Raw genomic sequence first — 20,282 nt, forward strand, 5'->3', positions numbered from 1 at the left:
TTTAAAAAGGACTTACTGGACCCTGCACCCGGAAGAGGCTCCTGGCTTTGGATCGGCATAGTATCAGCCCGTTGCGCTCACTTGGGGAGTGAATCATCAGACGGAAGATCTTCCTCTCTGTCACTCCTCTCTGTATATCCGCCTTTCCAATGAAAAAAAAAATAATAATAATAAAAATAAAATCTTAAAAAAAAAGGACTTACTTATTTTATTTGAAAGGCAGAGTTAGAGACAAGGACAGACAGAAACATCTTTCATCTACTGGTTCACTCCCTCAAAGGTCACAGCAGCTGGAGCTGAACCAATCTGAAGCCAGGAGTCAGGAGCTTCTTCTGGATCTCCTATGTAAGTGCAGGGGCCCAGGGACATGAGCCATCCTTTGACTGCTTTCAAAGGGGGCGTTAGCAGGGGCTGGATTGGAGGTGGAGCAGCCAGGACACAAACTGGTGCCTCTATGGGATGCTGGCCCCACAAGAGGAGCGCTAGTGAGATACATCATTGAAGCAGCCCCTGAGCTCACGCTTATGTGGCACCTAAAAACGTCCAACAGAATTAGGCTGAAGGAGTGAATGGAGGCGAAGAGGAAAGAAAAGGGAAACTCACAATCAAAAAATACAAAATTTCTGTTGGAAGAGAGAAGCTTTAGTGATTTGTTGCATAGAAAGGTGAACCATAAGAAATAGTAACCTATTGCATATTTCTAACTTGGGCCACATCAAATGCCATCCATATCACCCTGTGGGTGGCAGGGGTCCAAGCACTGGGCTGTCAGTGCTTTCCACAACACATCAGCAGGGAGATGGGTCAGAAGTGGAGCAACTGGGGCTTGAATGGTGCCCATATGGATGCTGATTTTGCTGGCTGTGGCTTAATTCGCTATACCACAACACTGGCCTCCGAGATCTAATTAGCTTGATTTTTAAGCACCTGACAGTATAAACATAGATTAGAATCTCACATTGTTCCCCATAAATATATAATATATACAGTTCCTAGTGCAGGATGTTCACTAATTCAAATCCACACCAACAGATGAATGAATAGAAAACAGAATCCTAATTTTCACCACATTTTGCAATGAATAAGCGTTGAAACCTTTATGCCAAGTGAAAGAACCCATTTTCATTTAGATGGAACATCCTGAATATGCAAATGTGAGGAGATAGAAAGCAGATAAATGGCTGCCTGAGGATGTGGAAGGGCAGAGCTTGGAGTGAGTGCTATTCTGTGCGTGGTTCCTTTGTGGGAAAGTAAATATTCCGGAATTAGATAGTGGTGATGGTCGCCCAACATCACGGCTGTGGCAGATACAGTTATTATTCAGCAGTGGGTCAAGTTGCGTCTTGCAACATCACGTCTGCTTCAGGAAAGCCAGTTTGAGTCCTGGGAGTTCTGCTCCAGCATCTCACTAATGAGACTGAGAAGGCTTCAAATGATGGCCCAAGCGCTGAGAACCCTCCACCATGTGGGAGAGCCAGAAGCTGTTCCTGGCTTCCACCTGGCCCAGCCTGCTCAGCTTCAGGCATATGGAGAGCGAACTAGTGGGTGGGAGATCTCTCTGTCTCTCTCTCTGTCTATTCCTATTCCTCTCCGTCACTGCCCTTGGAACAAATAAATAAGTCAATTAAACCCATTTCCAGATTTAAATAAGAATATGTGCTTACAGGAAGCCAGATCTAATACTTAACTTGGAGATCTTTTCATCTGATTAATGAGTTGACCAACATCAAGGAAAAAAGAAGAGTTTTTTTTTTTTTAAGTCTGGGACTATTTGTTGTAAAGCCAACCTCGGCATGATCAGATAAGCAAATGATGCTTTGCTTATCGTAAACTTGCCTTTTAAGGATCATATTTTATAAGTATTAAATGTCTCCTGTGAATTCAGCAGCATGAGCACTGAGCACAGTTGGATGTGGCTTCCCACCCCTGGCTGCTGCATGGCAGGGGTTCTTGTGTGTATTTTGACTTGCGGTCCCATCTCAGCACACCTGGTAGGCAAGGCCCAGCCTTCAGGCCATTGGGAACACCTGTGTACCATGCCTTTACTCCTTGGCTGAGTCACAGGACTACCTGCAGTTGCCTCTGCTCACCTCTTAAAAGGCACTTGGGTAAACAAAGGGCTTGGCAACCCACCGTGCTGTCAGGTAGGGCATGTGAACTGCACAAGATTTGGAGAGGAGAATTGCGAAGAGGCCTGGTCCAATTGTTTAGATTTCATTTAGGGAAAGGAACCAAACCCCAAGATGGGCCAGGAGGCGGAGGAACTGGGAGCACAAACTTTGATTTTGAAGACATGGCCTGGGTTGGAATTCTGCCCTTGGCGAGCTCAATGGCCTTGGTTTTATTGGCTGACCTCTGATGGCTTCAGTTTCCTCATGGTGAAGATGGAAAAATAGCCACTCTCCTGTGCTAGGATTCTGATGAGCACTACATGAAACAGAGCACATATAAAACACCCAGTGTTTGGAAACTGTTGGCATGGATGACTGCTGCGATTGCTCAATTATCGTTACGGAGAAGAAGTGGTGGGAAGTCATATTGACTTGCATAGGTGGCCCTCGCTCCTCACGGCAAGTTTTCTTGCGACCAATAAAAGGAGGGAAATACAGTGAGTTAATACGTGAGGGAGAGACTTACCATCCTAAAATAAAAACAAAGTGGTTGCCAGTGAGTGTAACCAATCCCAGTGCAAAGAGAAGAGGGAATTTTCTCCCTTAGGATATAACAGGGCAGGCACTGAGTGAGGTAGTGGATGATGTCCTTGGCAGTTCCTTCCCACCCCGCTCCCCCAGTGAACATAATGGCAAGAATGACCTTCCTAACACAACAGCCCTGATGGCTGAATAATGATCTTGAAATTTCCAGCCATTTAGGATAAGCCCATGCAGCATCAGGCCAAAAAGGGATGCCCTATTTCTGTCCCAGAGCAGCTAAGGAAAACACGTACTGATGAAGTGCTACTCAAGCTTGCACACGTTATCCATCAATAAATCATGTGCAAATGTGATACTTTTGGCCAGACAGTAAATTGCTTGGAATTCTTATAGTTCCCACAGGTAAATATTCTTAACATAGGCAATAAAAGAAAAAATATATCTACAAATGATTTCAAGCTTTTTGACACAGATAAATGTTTTATATGGAGACACAAAAGGATATTAAAAGTCTGTGAAATGCAAACTTGAATGTCTCTAGATGATCTCTGGATAAATACACCTGACATTTTAATTTATGAAATTATGGCTTCGATGTAGAATTAAACTTGCACAGAAATGTTAATGTTGACCTGACTTTTCTACTTACCATTTTCCAAGTAGGGCAACGTCTGTGATTGCTGAGAAAAAATTGATGAGCTCATTAATACCCAAACAGGTCAGCGAACCCTAGCTTATTATTTATCCAGAGCTATGAGCTCAGATCTTGGCACCTACATAAAGGGAGCTTGGATTTAATTATTTGACTTTGACATATGTTCATTTTGACTTGCAAGCAATATATATATGCATATATATATATATATATAATCTTTTCATCTGGATTTTTAGAACATGATTCAGTTTTTGAGTTAATGAATGCATTGCATTTTTGAACTGATCAGTCTCCTGGCTTCTTCCTGCCCTTACATCTGATGATTCTGATTCCCTGCGCAAACACTTCACCCCCCCCCCCCACTTGCAGCTACCTTCCAGATAAGCTTTTCTGTTCTGCCCTCTGCTCTCCTGATGGCTCAGGTCTCTCCTCAGCTGCTTCTTATTCAAGAGGTGATGTTGCATTCATTCAGTTCACCCCTGAACACCGGTGGCTGCATGCAGGAGAGGGGGCGAGTGGCTCACTGCCAGACCCTCCTGCCCCTGAGCCAGTTGCTGCCCTTGCTGTCGCATCCTCACTCCCATCACACGGATAACACTGCTCCTGTGGCCAGGACTGCTTCACAAACTTGCAAGGAAAAGGCTTTTGCTTTTGGTCACTTGCAGCAGATGAAGAAGATTATTTGTTCTTTGTGAAAGGCACAGTCAAATTTCACTCGTTTTTAAAGGCATGTGGAGAAGCTCCTTGAGAAATAGGAAATAGAAACTCGTTTGTTGGGAAACATGGGTGAATTAGTCATGGGATGTGTTGCACAGGAGTGCACATGAGCACTGTAGTAGAGTGAAGTGTTGAAAGGTCCAGACGTGGTGGCTATGCATTGCATCCCTATAAATGTCCACCTCCTGAAGACAGAGCATTGGGACTCGGGACAGAAAACTTGTTGAAATCCATTTTCACACACATTGGGTGTGCAATTCAATACTATACGATCAGTAAATCCAAGGGGGAAAGTGGGAGATCTGGCTGATGAGCTCTTAGGTCATTTGGAAAGATCTCAAGAGTCTGGAAGTAGAATCACCCTCTTCCTGCACCAGGGCTGTCACTTCGGGAGGTCTGCACCTTGTGACGTCAGCTCCAGGCTTGCCTTGGGTCATATTAACAGGCAACATGGGAAACCCTGTTCCTGGAGCTTACCACAGTGGTGGAGACATGCCAGGAAGTTCCTAGGGCTGTCTTTCCACTTGCCTGCTTCTGTGGGTTTCTGTACCCAGGGTTTTGGTCAGAGTCCAGCAGAAAGAGTGGGGAGCCAGGATCATGGAAGCACTGGACAGCAAGGTGACAGCAGCAGGTGTGGTTGCAGAACAAATCCACGCAGATATTCAGTGCAGCAGTTAAGCTGCCTCTTAAGACACCACATCCCATATCAAAATGCCTGGGTTTGAGTCCCAGCTCCTCTGCTTCTGATCCAGCTTCCTGCTAATGTGCACCACGGGAGGGCACTCAAGTGCTTTACTCCCAGCAGATTGGTGAGCTCTGGCTACTTCTGCCTTTCAAATAAAGTAAAACACAATTGATTTTAAAAGGCTTGAAGGAGAAGGAAGCAGAGTGGGAAGACACAAGAGGCCACTGCTAAGGGGCTTTTGCACTGAGAAGCGGAGAGGCTGTCATCATGTGTCATGGCACATCTGTCCTCTGTCCCCAACGGCACAACAGGCTGAGGGGTGGGAGCCTGCCTGGTTTGTTCTGTATGGCCAAAGCCGTGGGGCACCATGTGGACAGCATCTTCCATGAGAGCCAGAGACTGTGATCATTCTTTTCCTCTGTCCTCAAATTGAGCATTTTCCAGGGCATGAAAATGACAAGATGCCTGGTGGTTCATTTGGCTTCGCGGTGGCCAGTGCTGCCTCCAGCGTGGCATCTGAGGGACACTCTGCTCGGCAGAGCTACCACGCTGTAGATGTCCACAGGGACTCCCCCACCAGCTGTCGTGTTTGGGACTTCCTCTCTGCGAAAGTCACTTTCAGGTTTTGAAAACCTTTGCGACAGATTACTTTTTTGAAGTTTGGTGCCCTGATGCTGGTCCATGCACTGATTGCTCACACGCACACACACATACACCCTTAATTACTTAAAGAGTTGTAAGTGGAAATTAGAGGTTATATGATTTTTCACTGCAGGAATTCGATGTTCTTTGCGATCAATTACAGTTAATTAAATTCCTTTCCCCTTACTCTGGTTTGGGGTTTGGGGTGGCAGGTAGTTTGATCCTTGTTTCATTGGTGGAAAAGCTGAGAAACACTTTGCTCCAGGCCACACAGAAGGCGGCTGTGGGCCGGGACTGCATCCAGCCTTCTGTCTTTACAGCCTGTCGTCTGGCTCTTCTGTCCTGCTGTCAGGGAACTGGGGAGCTGGGAGGCCGCAGCCCTCACGTTGCCTGCTCCCGTGGCCTGCGGGCTGGACTTCTCGCTCCTAAGGGAACGCGGCATTCCTTGTGGAATGGCAGCGCTTGGTGAAGACTTAAGAGATGGAGAAAATTAGCATGGAGTTATCCTTTTGAAAAATCATCTTTTGAAAATGAAAAGTGGGTTTATGCCCCTAAAACAACTCTGGAAAATTAGTCCCACTTTCCTGAGAAGCATTCTGGAAGTCAAGATATATGTTGCTACATTGATATGAGTTAAACTGAAAAAAAAAAAGTTAGAGTGGCCAAGTATAAAGAGCAGGATTTTTGTGCTTTTCTTAAAAATTACTTGTTAGAGATCATTAGAGAATCAAATTTCATAATCGAATCTTTTCTACTCAGTAGAGACTGTGTGTATGTTTTATAAACATTTCAGGATGAGAAGGGAATGTATTTTAAATGTTCGGAAGACTTGACTGGTGGTGTTTGTACGTTGAGACTGCCCACAAGAAAAGCATTTGTCTCCTTTTCTCTCTGTCCCGAAGGAGAAGGGAGGGGGGGGGAAGCCTTCTCTCCAGGGGGGAAATCTACACTCCACAAATAAATGAGAACTCCATTTACTTGTTGGTGATCACAATGAAAGAAGTGTGGAGGAAGAGCAGGGGGAAGCAAGACAAAGGACTGTGCTCACACAGTGCTGCCCCACTAGGGAATGACAGGGATGGTGCCTACGCAGTGCTGCCCCACTGGGGAGCCACAGGGACGGTGACCACGCATTGCTGTTCCACTGGAAAGTGACAGGGACGGTACCCATGCAGTGCTGTCCCATTGGAGAGTGACTGGAGAGTTTTAGGGATGGTGCCTACGCAGTGCTGCCCCACTGGAGAGCCACAGGGATGGTGCCCAGGCAGTGCAGTCCCATTGAACAGCATTGCATGTCCAATTAGCCTCCCCACTGAGGAGCGACAGGGAGTCCCTAAGCTGGCATGTACTTAGTCCTGTCGTGTACTTAGTCACAGACATGCCCTCGGACCTAGCCCAGCTTAGGGCAGAGTTAGGCGAGACATGATGATTTAGTTACTGCCAATATTTTGATTGGAAAGAAATTTGATGTCTGAGCAATTTTATGTAATGATCTGAAAATATCATAGGTTTAGATTTTCAAAGCGGAATGTGTTGCTTGACGTACAAGGGTACTCCTGAAACCCATGGGAAAATGGAATTAAAAAATAATGCACGTTTTCCATGAGCTTTTTGCGTGCCCCTGGTAGCAACACTTACTAGTTCTTCAAAGTTGCTGTCCCTCATATTTGAGAAAGCTGGCTCCTCTGGAGAAGCAGGGCCCTGCTAGTTCCCAGCTGGATGTATGTGGTGCTTTGCTTTCTGCATGGAGAACTTGTCCTCCTGTCCCGCCCCAGGTGACTGCGTGTTGGAGGATTTCTACAGCTGGTGGTCAGCACTAACACCCTGCAGATGGGGATAAGGGCCCCTCCATCTTACATGTCTCTCTTCCCGACCCATGTCCCTCCTGGTCTACTGACCCCTGACTGTCCTGCTGACCGGTCCTGGCTCCTTTCACAGCCCTGCTCTTGAGGCTGTGTCTGTACCTGCCACTGTTTCTGCACTGTGCGTGTCGTGGCAGAAACGTGTTGTTCCTCCGGTCCTCGCTTTGCGCCCTCTGGGCTTAAGCACTTACAGTTGTGTACACACAGTACGCTGACGGACTCTCATGGTAGAAATGCAAGCCACACAGGAGAAATCCCCTTATTTCTACACATACGTTAAATCATACTTTTTTCTCCATCTTGTTTTGCTTCTTAGATATAGCATTCGATCTTAGTGATCTTTCTGATCTGCCTCAGGCCTAACAATTACTATGTAGTATTTTATTAAATGGTTGCATCAGCAATTAAAACTTTTTTTTAAAAGATTATTTTATTGGAAAGGCAGATTTACAGAGAGAAGGAGAAATGCAAGCATCTTCTATCCTCTGATTCACTCCCTAGCTGATCTGAAGCCAAGAGCCAGAACCTTCTTCTGGGTCTCCCAAGTGGGTGCAGGGTTCAAGGGCTTTGGGTCGTCCTCCACTGCTTTCCCAGGTTATAAGCAGGGAGCTTAATGGGGAGTGGAGCAGCTGGGACACAAACCCGTACCCATATGGGATGTAGCCTTGCAGGGGGAGGATTACCCAATTAAGCCATCACACTGGGCACTAATACCATCAGTTTGTTTATATATGTATTTATTTGAAAGTCAGTGGGAGAGAACCTTCTTCCATCTGCTGGTTCACCCCACAAATGGTTGCAGCAGCCAGGGCTGAGGCTAAAGCCAGGAGCCAGGAACTCTACCTGTGTGTCCCACACGGGAGGCAAAGTTCCAGTACTTGGGCCATCTCCTAGAGCTCTGCCAGGCCCATGCGCAGGGATTTGCATCAGTGTGGAGCTCGAGTTGTGCTCACGTGGGATGCCACCAGCACTGAAGGCAACAGTTCAACCTGCTACATCATCACACCAGTGCCCACAGCAGCAACAAATGTTTTAGCATAGTCTGTGTATGCACACTGTTTTTGTAGGGCGAATTGCCAGTGAGATTGCTTGGGTCAAAGAGCTCTAATGATAAGTTGTTCAGTGGCCATACAGGTTCAGTTATGGAGGGTGAATAAGTTTGGAGCTGTGCTGTTCAGCATTATGCCTGCTGCAGGCAATGGGTATTTTGCAGCTAAAATGTTGAAGAAGGGAGGTTAAGCGTTCTTACCACACACACAGAAAGAGGGCAAGGCAGTACGAGGAAGCTCACACAGACGATGAATCTCTGATTTACCTTGATGTGGTGTTTGCACATGTCCAAGCTCATCAAATGTGTATACTAAATTTTGAGCAGGTATTTACATGTCAGTTATGCCTCTGCAAAGGCTTCTGAAAAAGAGAATATTTATGTACACATTAAAGTTGGAGAGACCTTGCATTAAAATCTTTTAAATGTGATTGGAGATAATGAAAACTAGCAAACCAAACTGGACTTATATATATATAAAAAAATGTTTTTTGACAAGTTCTTACAGAAAGCAGAAATCAGTCTCTTATCAGTAATGTTCCAGGGATTTTCTACACTGGATACAGGGCAGAATCAGCCAGGGCTGTTGGAAATGAAAGCAAGCCAATAAAAAAAGGACTCTTGTGCCAGGTACCATTTGAGTTTTGATTGAATTGGTCGGAATAGATTCTGTGCCGGGAAGGACTCCAGTATCTTCTCGGAGAACTGAAATTGGTCATCTAGAGTTAAAACCCATCATTATAAATGCTCAATAATTTTTTTTTTTTTTAGGACTTGGGAACTGGGTGGTTTCTCAGAGCCCTTCCAGGAGAACACGTACATTTTCTGTTTCCTTCTGGTAGTTTTCTTGCTCAGATCCTTGTTCCACGTGGAGTTCACTTTATGCATCTAGGACAAGGTAGGCCACGGACTGTCCTTTTTCCCCTCTGGGCTAGCTGGCTAGTGATCGGTGTCAACATTTACTACAGGCTTATTCTGTCTTCCTTCACGTGCTCTGAGTTCCACCTGGACCCAGTTCTGCACCTTCACATGTGAGTTTGTTTCCGGATTTCTCTGTTGCATCGATACATCAGAATGCTCCCACGCCGTTCTGTGTTGTTGTAGTTAGTATTAGCTTAATATTTGGTAGAGCTGATAGCTGTCTTTTAAAATCCTACCTGAATTTTTGCTTTTTTTTTTCCCATTCGAAATCATCCTTAGAGCTAACCCATCCTGTTGAGAGTTTTTGTTGTTTTATACAAATTTATAAAATACTTTTGGGTTGGTTGCAGTTCTTTAAAAGAAGATTTACTTATTTCTTTGAAAGGCAGAGCTAGAGAGCCAGTGAGTGAGAGAGAGAGAGAGAGAGCATCGAACGGTGCACCCCCCAGGTGACCTCAATGGAATCCAGGAGCTCCTTCCGGGTCTTCTGCCCAGTACCAGGAGCCCAAGTGCTCAGACTGTTTTCTGCTGCCTTTTCCAGGGAGCTGAATCAGAAATTGAGCAGGTGGGACACAAACCAGTGCCCGCATGGGTGGTTGGCATTACCAACACTAGCTTTACCTACTCCACTACAACATTGTCCCTGATCGCAACGTTAATAATGTTGACTTATCTTACTCAGGAACATGGTGTGACCGTTTGTTTATTTAGTCTTTTATGTGTGTTAGTAAAATGTAATAGTCTTTTTCTGAACATAACTGAAACATGTCTTATGGGAATTAGTCACTGCAGTTTTGATTACTCCTGTTCTGTTAATACTGGCATGAGTACAAAAATAAACTTTTTGATGGGCTATTTGTATTTTAAAATATTGCCCTTAAATCTGGCCATTTTATTGGACTCTACTGATTCGTTGTCATCATTATTTGGTTCATACTCCTGACTCCATTTAGGATCATTAGATTTGCTGCGAATTTCTTGCTCGTTGCAATGGCTAGTTGAGTAAGCTGATAATTTTCTAAATGTCCTGTGGCTACTTAAAAAGAAGGCATATGGAATCCTTGTATTGATTCCTTGCTTATTCCTGGTTTAAAAAAAGAACGTCTTTACCAGCTTTTCAAAAGGCAACATGAGCCTCATTTCCTTAAGGAAATATATACACAAACTTACGTGTGTTGGGACTTTTAAAGGTTTATGGAAAATGGAATCCAAAGATAAATTTATTTAGGAGCAGAAAAAGTTTGAAATCCATGCAGGGTGTTTTCCGTACTAGATGTTTCCATGGACTTTTCACAGGCACCTGATAGGTTTGCATTCTCTCCTGCAAACAGTATCTTTTCCTTTTCCTTGGAATTCTGTTGAGTTCGTGAGTCAGTGAGTACCAACTTGTCATCAGTACGGAATGGATTTGCGCATCAGCAGAGGCTCAGTGATGCGTTTTATCACCTTAACTCGCAGGGCTGTGTTCCACTCTCTCTGAGTGACTTTGCCTGTTGTTCTGCCTGCAGCCAGCCTCCAAGCTGGGCACCAGGCCCTCTGTCCTTGGCAGGCACCCTCTCTGCTTACTCCCTGAGTGGCACGCTTAGAAGAAGAAATGCTGAAAGCATGCAAATCCAGCTGGATGGCTGTGGGGTGGTTATGTCGCTTCCCTGGGGCAGTAGAGACCAAGAAGCCTAGCTCCCACATCAGCTGTGCTCCAGTCCTGTGGCATGCTGGGTCCTGGCACTGACTTGCAATGGTGGGCTCTGCATGTGTGCTGCCCACCAGAGGCTCAGCTCATCCGCCACCGCCACCACCACAGTCTCATCCTTTACCACACCCACAGAGACCTTTTACTTTCTCAGTCCCTTGATGACACACAGTGAATTCCCTGGCTTCCACTCCCAGCTGATCCTCTTTCCATCACCCCAGAGAGCAGGATGGTCTCCACACCTGCATACTTGCCCCCTCCAGCCAGGGCCCTCTGCAGCCAGTGACCTTTCTAAATGTCAGCATCTCATTGGAGCTATCCAAGAAAGAAAGATGAAACACAGTCCTGCTGCTGAGCCCCTCTTGTGGATGCTGCCGGCCTGAGTCCTGGCCACAGGGTCCACAGGGGCCTACCATGCTGTGCCCCAGAACACCGCAGGGCTTTTGCACAGACAGTTGACTCAGCTGACCCTCCTGTCTTCCCAGGGGAAGCATTCACTCTGTGTCCTGAACTCAACCAGGTATCCTCTCCCAGGCTCCACTCAGTTCCCTCCTCTGGGAGTCCCCACAGGCTGCCCTTGCCTCTTGCAGAGATTTCAAGTTACTGATTTGGGCTGAGTTGGTTAAAGTTGAGCATTGCCTGCTCCCCTCCCCTGCAAGCTGCCTGATGGCACCAACACGTCACCCTCACCCTTCTCTTGGTGGTGGTCTTCCCCATTGCAGGGTCAGTTGCCGGAGTCCAGCTGGCTCACAGACGTAGCACAGGGTGTCTTCACAGCTCCATGGAGAGATGATCTGTTTTTACCACAGACCTCAGGAACCTTAGCATGAGCTTTTTTCTTTCTTTCCTTCGTATGTCGAGAGTTTTCACCTTTTAATGTCAAAGAATCCCTTACAACTTCTCTGGCAAACAAGATGCGGCATCATGCTTGGCTGTGTGCTTCAGGGCTGTCACTCAGGTGAATGAAGTTTATCAGAACACAGGGCCTGTGATCCCAACAGTCTGTCTGATAACTAAGACAGCCATCGTGATCTTCAGAGACAGAAACTACGTTTGAATATTATGATGTTATAATTTTGTGATATTAGTATGAATGCTCTAATCCATATGGTATAGTATAAAGCTATATCATTATTTGTTGTATCAATGAAACTTCATCATAGATAATAGAAAAAAAGTGTATTTAGAATTTCACATTGTCTATGATTTTAGCTACCTGCTGGGTCGCTTGGAACAGGTCCCTGTTGCTAGTTGCTGTCACCATGCTTGACAAATAATGTGGGAACCTCAAATGTTAAGCCAACATGTGTTGAAGAGCCGGGCAGCTTTCCCATGCATCTTCTGGCACTTCCGGGTTCCCCGCCATAAGCATGCAGCACCTGTTTTGAAGGGAAGTGCACAAAGGTGATCTGAGTGGTGGCTGGGTCCCTGCTTTGTCCTCAACACAGCACGCCCTCGTGTCCTCCTCATCCACAGGGAGGGAAGGACGGGCTCCGTACAATAGACACCAAAGACATTTTCTAAATAAAAAGAACTTGTTTAGAAAAATGTCCTCGATTCAGCTTGTCTTTCAAAGAGAAAGTAAAGAGGAGAGAGAGAGAGAAAGCGGCTGTAGTTCAGTTTCTGCCCCGTTGGACAGCTGATGGCAGCTGAGCTCACCCCCCTGGCCAGGAAGGAGTCCTAGGCTGGGCCTGCAGGTAAGGAAGACAGACAAGAAGCAAAAGAATTGCATTCGTTTCAGAATTGGGAAAACTCACTGGAAGCATTTTTCAAAACTACGCAGAAGCTAAAGAGTACTCTACTGTATTTTCTCCAACTCTGAAAACCTCACAAATGCAATTGCGTGATCAAACATGAAAATAAGTGTTGGCAACTGCTTATGTCCTCAGGAGACATTTAATTGAAAAAGGAATGAGTTTGCGTCGTGTGTCTGCCCTTGGATATTTGTGGCATCTGGACAGAGTGGCATGAACACTTGAAAATCCTTTGACATAGCTGGTATTTAAAGAATAGCAATTGGCTAACATGTGTGGCTCTGCATGTTGACTATTTTGGCTCTCATCCTCTGGTATTCATTCTGAAAGATTTATAATCCTTTTGGGAGTGTGGTCAGTGACAAGAGTAGAACTAAATCTTGAAATGTGGAAAAACTAACTTTCCTTAATATAAAACCGTTCTAAAAAAAAAAAAATCCCTCAACCCTGTGAATATGATTCCAGATTTTCAGAAAAAGCTGATGATTTACAGAAAGTTTTCTTCTATAAGGATCTGACTCTTTAATGATGAATGGGAATTGTCAGGCCTTTGATTTCAAAGTTGGCCCAGAGCAGATGATTCAGACAAACTCTTGCCCTTTGCGCATCTGCTGCAATGAAACAGCATTCAGAAATGCAAGCAGAAAGTGTCTTTGGTTATGGTGTAGATAGTGAAACGAAGTTCACAAGACAGAGACAGTCTAAGAGAGAACGACTGGGATGGCATGAAATAGGATGCTGAGATCAGGCTGCGTCTGCACAGCAGAGGATTGCTACCCAAGAGGAGAGCCTTGTGCGGGCAGAGCGGCAAGAAGGTTCCTCACTGTGCAAGCTGCCAGGTAGCTGGGCTGCTGCTGTGCCTGACCGAGGAAACCAAGCTGGGTGGAGGCCCCAGACGCGTGTGAGGCACCACCCGTTCCATGTCCCAGGGCTGTCCCGCTTGCCACAACTCCCTTCATCTGAAGCTCTCGATTTGGGGCTGCAGACTCTGAGTGAAAGTACCTACCTTTCTGGCTTGATTGACCCATTCAAGTTGAGCAAAAGAGTCCCGTTGATGTAATTGTGTCTGCCTTTTCTGCTTGATTTCATTCCCTCTCAGTGATAATGGTCAACGTTACAATTATCCTCTGCAAAACATCTGCTTTTTGTTTCTCTAAAAGTGCACCGCAAAGTGCTGGCTTGAGGGGGACGTGTGTCCCCGAAGAGGGAGGTTATGAGCCTCACCGTAATGAAGAGAAAGGATCTTTGGTATTTCAGATCCAACTGTAGGAGAGTGAGGGCTGGTGACATTTCTCTTGATAGGAAAGGAGGAAGAGCTGCTGAAAGCTTTCAGAGGGTGACTTCATATTTTAAATGCCAGATAAGGCTCCTGTCCTTCCAAGCGTAATCCTGAGCACTAAGGATGGAGTGGAAAGAGGACACCATCGTGACATCGCCAAGGGTAGTTCTGGGCACTGCTACAAGTGGGGAAGAATTTTCTAAAAAGGAGAAAGAAAGAGGAGCACGTCTGAAGGTCTCCATGGTCACTTTTTTAAAAAAAAAAGATTTGTTTTTATTTGCAAGGCAGAGTTACCAAGAGAGAAGGAGAGACAGGGATAGAGGGTCCATCACTGTTTCAAGACAAGTTATTGCAGTTTTCGTTTAGATTATAGATGAGTTGGGAGTAACTGAAGTTGCTATTTTTAGCTTTAAAAATAATGCTGATCTAAAAATAATTAGCCCAACTCCTATATAAATGTTGTGCCTATGAAAATCTAATATGTATGCATAATAGCAGAAAAAAATATTTTAAAGTCAATTGACTGCGAAGAGCTCAGGGTGAGCATTAGGCACAGCTGCTTGAGACACTGCCTGGGCTGTGTCCATCCCCAGCCCCACACCTGAGAGCCTCGGTTTCCGTCCCAATGCCATGTCTCCGTGTGTGTGTGCACGCGTGTGTGTGTTCATCTGTGTGTGTGTATGTGAGATTTATTTTTACTTGAAAGGCAGAGTTACAGAGAGGAGAGACAGAACTTCTGTCAGCTGGTTTACTCTGCAAGTGACTGCAATGGCTGGAACTGAGCCAGGCTGAAGGCAGGAACCAGGAGCTTCTTCAGGGTCTCCCACATGAGTGCAAGGACCCAAGGACTTGGGCTGTCCTTTGCTGCTTTCCCAGGCCACAAGCAGGGAGCTGGATGGGAAGTGGAGCAGCTGGGATGTGGATCAGCACCTGCAAAGCTGGCATCTGATTAGCTTGATATGCCACTGTGCCAGCCCTAACCTTAATCTTCTGATACCCTTTGGCTTTTCTCTCTCCAGTGGCTCCCATAGTGGCACACAGAAGGCATTGTCACTTGGAAAGTGGCAAGAGTTTTAAGAGTTGTATGCCAGGAGCCTAGGTGATGATCTCCATAATGCAGTAAGAATTAATCGCCAGACATCAGCCTCCTTGCTGCACTTTCCGGACTCGCCCCGACTGTATTTAATATTCTGTTCCTGAAGAAACTGCTTTTCAATGCCTACTCTTTAAAAAAAAAAACATTTATTTATTTTTATCGGAAAGTCAGATATACACAGAGGAGGAGAGACAGAGAGGAAGATCTTCTACCCACTGACTCACTCCCCAAGTGGCTGCAATGGCCAGAGCTCAGCTGATATGAAGTCAGGAGCCTGGAGCTTATTCAGGGTCTCCCATGCGGGTACAGGGTCCCAAGGCTTTGGGCCGTCCTCGACTGCTTTCCCAGGCCACAAGCAGGGAGCTAGATAAAAAGTGGAGCTGCCGGGATTAGAACCAGTACCCATATGGGATCGTGGCACATTTAAGGTGAAGACTTAAGCTGCTAGGTTACTATGCCGGGCCCCAGTGCCTATTCTTAATGGAAACAATGTTTTATGATGCTTTAGACACAGCTTTCCCAAACTGCTGCTCTTGCTCTGCAGGATCTATCGGACAAGTTATAAACCACTTGGAGAACTTCAGAAGGATGGAGTGAGCCTAGATCCTGGCTTCCTAACCATTTGCATGATCTTACGTGTGGCCTTGCCTCTTTGTAGGGGGGAAATCAGACAACTACGGTGATCGTGCTATCCTCGATGCGGGATTTCAACCTATCCCAGGAGACCTGCCAGCTGGCCATCAGAGATGTGGGAGGCCTCGAGGTGTTAATAAACTTACTGGACACAGATGAAATCAAGTGTAAGGTGAGTGGTTGTGTTACTGTTTTGGGGAATAGGGATCTTAAGTTTTATTGTAAGTTCTTGATCCCCTGGAGGTAAGAATTAGAAGCAGAGGCCTAAATACAGTGCACAAGGGAGAGTAGGTTTTATCAAAAGTGAGAGAGTGGATGTAAGACTGAGCCGTGAGCCTGTGCCTCGCCACGTAGACAGATCCCTGTCGCAAGTGGGACAGAATTGGAGGTGGTCATTTGGAGACCAGAAAAGGACCCCAAAGCAAGGGCCAGATTTCCAGAAGTTACAAAGGAAGTCACTTTTGTGTGGTGGGGGTGGTGCCCTAATTAAATGTAAATGAGATGGAGTCTGGCTGGGACCTAGCGGGGTATGGAGCTTTCTCGAGGTTCAATGCTGTCACCACACAGAACCTAACTTCCACGTGGCTACATGGCACCTTCTCCTTCCTGGCGTGAGACAAGCAGGTGCATCCTGGGAAGTGTGCTGGCTTGACAGGAAAGGGGTAGAAGTACAATGCAAGGCTCTCCAAAGTTGTGAGAAAAGTCTTCCAGCTCAGCTCTTCCTGTCTAGCTTGCCACATGTACCCTCCCACTGTCCTACATCTACAGAGGCTGTGGGGTCTCCCTCCCATGGTGTGGAGGTTCTCAGCTTGAGAGGTCTGTGCTTCCTAGCTGCCTGTGTCTTCCCCGCTCTCTGCCTATGGCTGAAGGTGCTGCTGCTTCTGACTGCCACTCACTCCCCTGGCTTCTCTTCTCTGCCCTTTTCCAGCAGTTTCTAGGTCTTCCTGCAGGGGAAGCGTTGCTTCGCATAAATGAGGGAAAACATGGAGGATGTGTGTAACCCTTCAGGATGGAAACTATTTCTTACAGGACTTAATTGGGGAAGGCTTTTAGGTAGACTCGGAATTTTTGAACACATAGCACCGGTTATACACTAAATGTCCATTCATATGTAACTTCCCCCCCCCCCACATAGATTGGCTCATTAAAAATCCTGAAGGAAATCAGTCATAATCCTCAAATCAGACGTAATATCGTTGACCTTGGGGGCTTACCAGTTATGGTTAATATCCTCGATTCTCCGCACAAGATTCTAAGATGTCTGGCAGCTGAGACCATTGCGAACATTGCCAAGTTCAGGCGAGCCCGGCGGGTGGTGAGACAGCATGAAGGCATCACCAAGCTGGTGAGTGCACAGGTGTTGGCACCCGTCCCCTACCTTGGCCCGCCCCACTAGACCTCTTTGGTATCACAGCTTGAGAATGTATTTATATATATATATATTTAAATTAATTTTATTGCATTATGTGACACAGTGTTATGGGCACTGGGATTCCCCCTACCCCTCCCCAAACCCTCTCCCCATGGTGGATTTCTCCACCTTTTTGTATTACCACAGTTCAAATTCAGTTGAGATTCTTTCATTGGAAGTATTTACCAAGCATAAAGTCCAGTGTCTTATTATCCTAGTGAGTTCAATGATTTCTTGGTGAGGCCATCTCTGGTCTGAAGGTAAAGCCAGCAAAGTATCATCCCAATCAATTAAAAGCCCCAACATAACATCAACAACAATTTACAACATTATGGCATTAATTGACATGGTATTGATTAACCAATATGTTAATAGGAAAATGCAGGTTCTCAACTACATCCTGTGACTTCTTCATAGACATTTCAATTTTGGTTTATATTCAACCGGGTTCTATACACCTCAAAATGGCTATAGATTACTATTCAGCTGTCTCGTGTCTATTTTCATTTTAGTATTTAGCTGTTTATAGTGTTGAAGCATGATTTTGCTGAACTTGGTTGTTTATATTTTTATATATTTCTACTAAGAAGCAGCCCCGAAGCATGTCCAACATCATCTCTGAGAAACAGTGTCACTAATGGCATGAGTTTGTTGTGCAGACTTGGGAAGGCGTGGTGAGACCTGTGCCAGGAGAAGCAGTCTGTAGCCCCTGACCTCTGAGAGGGAGACCTTGTGGAGAGGAATGCCCTGAGAAGTCAGGGCTATGGGTACAGAGTTGTAGTATTGTTGACTGGGAAACAGAACCTCAGGGAGCCCAGGTGCTGACCCACCGTAACCAGTGGGAGAATTGCTATTGTTCCATAATTGGCATCTAGAGTCAGGTGTCACCACTGTGCTTTTCAAGTGTATGAGCATGCTCAAGTATCTTTGTGGGAAAAATGGAATTCGAAGATAAGAAGCACCTGGGCCCTGTGTGATGGCTCCATGGCTAGATCCTTACCTTGAAAGCACTGGGAATCCCATATGGGTGGCAATTCGTGTCCCCAGCTGCCCCACTTCCCATCCAGCCCCTGCTTGTGACCCGGGAAAGCAGCAGAGGACAGCCCAAAGCCTTGGGACCCTGTACCTACAGGGGAGACCCGGAAGAAGTTCCTGGCTTCTGCCTTCAGCCTGGCTCAATGAATGAACCAGTGGATGAAAGATCTTTTTCACATAAATCTGATCTACCTTTCCAATAAAAAAAAAAAAAGATAATGGGCTTTTGTGTGAACTTTTGGGAGAGCATCTTTAGAAGAATGAAAAGCACAATGTTTGATTTTGCACAAAATTCAGAACAGGGTGAAAAACCATTGGCATCTGTGAACCCCCGTTTTGAAAGGCCTTCCTAGCAGTATTGACCCCAAACATGCAGAAAAGGAAACAACATTTTATGTTGTGGCTTTTTCTGAGATGGCTGCCGATTTTCTTTTCTCTGTTCGCACATTTGCCAGTCTGTCTTCTGTGTGTACTGAGAAAAAAATAATGATTTCTTTCACTGACTGCCTCCCCACAGGGAAAAAAAAATAGCATTCTGCTCCCCACCCTTGCCATGTCAGGGAGAAGTGTTAAGAAAGCGAATGCCCTCAAGAAATGTGTTTTCATCTTCCTTTGCTGTCCCCATTTCCTTCTGTCTCCTTCTGCATGTGGATTCCTCAACACAAGGAACATATCTTTAAGCTGTTTTTTTTTTAAACTATTCATTTATTTTTATTGTAAAGTCGGGTTTAAAGAGAGAAAAGACAAGAAGAGCTTCCGTCTGCTCTTTCACTTTCCAGGTGGCTGCAATGACCAGAGCTAAGCTGATCTGGAGCCTGGAGCCAGGAGCCAGGAGCTTCTTCCAGGTTTCCCATACAGGTGCAGGGTCCCAAGGATTTGGGCTTTCCCAGGCCACAAGCTGGATGGAAAGTAGAGCAGCTGGGATATGAACTGGCGCCCATATGGGATCCCAGCACGTACAAGATGAGAAGGCGAGGACTTTAGCCACTAGGCTACTGCACCACCCGCCTTGCCCCACCATTTTTTTTTTTTACTTTGTTTCACACACACACACACACACACACACACACACACACACACACACACACACGTGCACACAATCACCTTGCTTTCACGGCTTCATTCTTGAATGCCCAGGATCTAAGAACTTAATCTGAGTTTCCCATATCATTGACCACCAGATTGGCTGTCAGCAGCTGCCTCTCAGGGTGTGTACTGGAAGAAAAGTGTAACAGGGCATCCCAACCTGCATCTTAACCATTGCATCAAATCCTACCCCAAGGGACATGTCTTATTCCGTAGCAGTTGGTCCAGTACCTTGTTTATATGAAGGAGTACTAACTGCCTATTGGATTGACATGGATTTTAATATGAATGTGTATACTGACAGGTATATTAAGAAATTTACTAAAAGAAACTACGCTTTTACTTTTCATCTGTAGAACATGATAAAATGTAAGTTTGCTTCAAAAATAAGACAATTTTGTCTGGAAAGAAAGATGCAAAGGATGGTTAGTTGTATATCAATAGAAAAGTACAGCATCTAGCTCATCTGTGTCATTGTTACACAATTTCTCCACTTTTCAGACAATCTTTATATGTTAGGAGAAATACACAATTGTTTCTAGTATCATCATTAGTCACGTTACAGAAAACAGTCATGTGGTAGAAGTGATTGCCTCCTGGAAATCTACCCATTACATTACCACAATGAGCCATGTCATATGAAACTGGAATACGTCTTTATGGGAATCTCCTGCATCTTGTATCCTCAAATGAGTGGATCTTCAGAAAGTTCCCGGAGGAGACACACGGAAACCATGTGTCACCTGATGGCATATCTTGCTCAATATGGATAATCTGAGGGACATGCTGCAGTGTAATCAGCCTGCTGTCAACCAAAGTGTTAAGGAATGACAGAGAGGCTGTTCCAAGGTGAGCCAGAAGGCTAGAACTCAGTGACAGCTAGATGCACCATGTGATTCTGACTGGGTCCTTTTGTTACCGAAACTGCTAGTGCAGTTAGTAAAGTTTGATCACATCAGGCAGAACCAAGTCCCAGGCGAGTGTTCTGATTTTGATGTTTGTAGATTTGTTTTATTATCACATAGGAGAATGTCCATTTTAAAGTCAGAATTAGGCACAAATGAATTCAGAAGGGATGGAGTATCATATGCTACTTATTCTCACACGGTTCATA

At 45.4% G+C, this 20,282-nt stretch overlaps 1 protein-coding gene across 1 annotated transcript in view; it reads left to right on the plus strand.

Moving 5' to 3' along the window:
* LOC121167496 (outer dynein arm-docking complex subunit 2-like) overlaps positions 1-20,282 on the plus strand; it is a 148,228-nt gene that overhangs the window by 10,080 nt on the left and 117,866 nt on the right. Inside the window, exons 5-6 of the mRNA XM_040996937.1 lie at positions 15,662-15,808; positions 16,772-16,981. Coding sequence (XP_040852871.1) covers positions 15,662-15,808; positions 16,772-16,981 — 357 coding nt within the window. The remainder of the gene's footprint in view (positions 1-15,661; positions 15,809-16,771; positions 16,982-20,282) is intronic.

The sequence above is a fragment of the Ochotona curzoniae genome, unplaced genomic scaffold (assembly GCF_017591425.1).
Source record: "Ochotona curzoniae isolate NIBS_2020 unplaced genomic scaffold, NIBS_Ocur_1.0 patch378, whole genome shotgun sequence".
NCBI lineage: Eukaryota > Metazoa > Chordata > Mammalia > Lagomorpha > Ochotonidae > Ochotona > Ochotona curzoniae.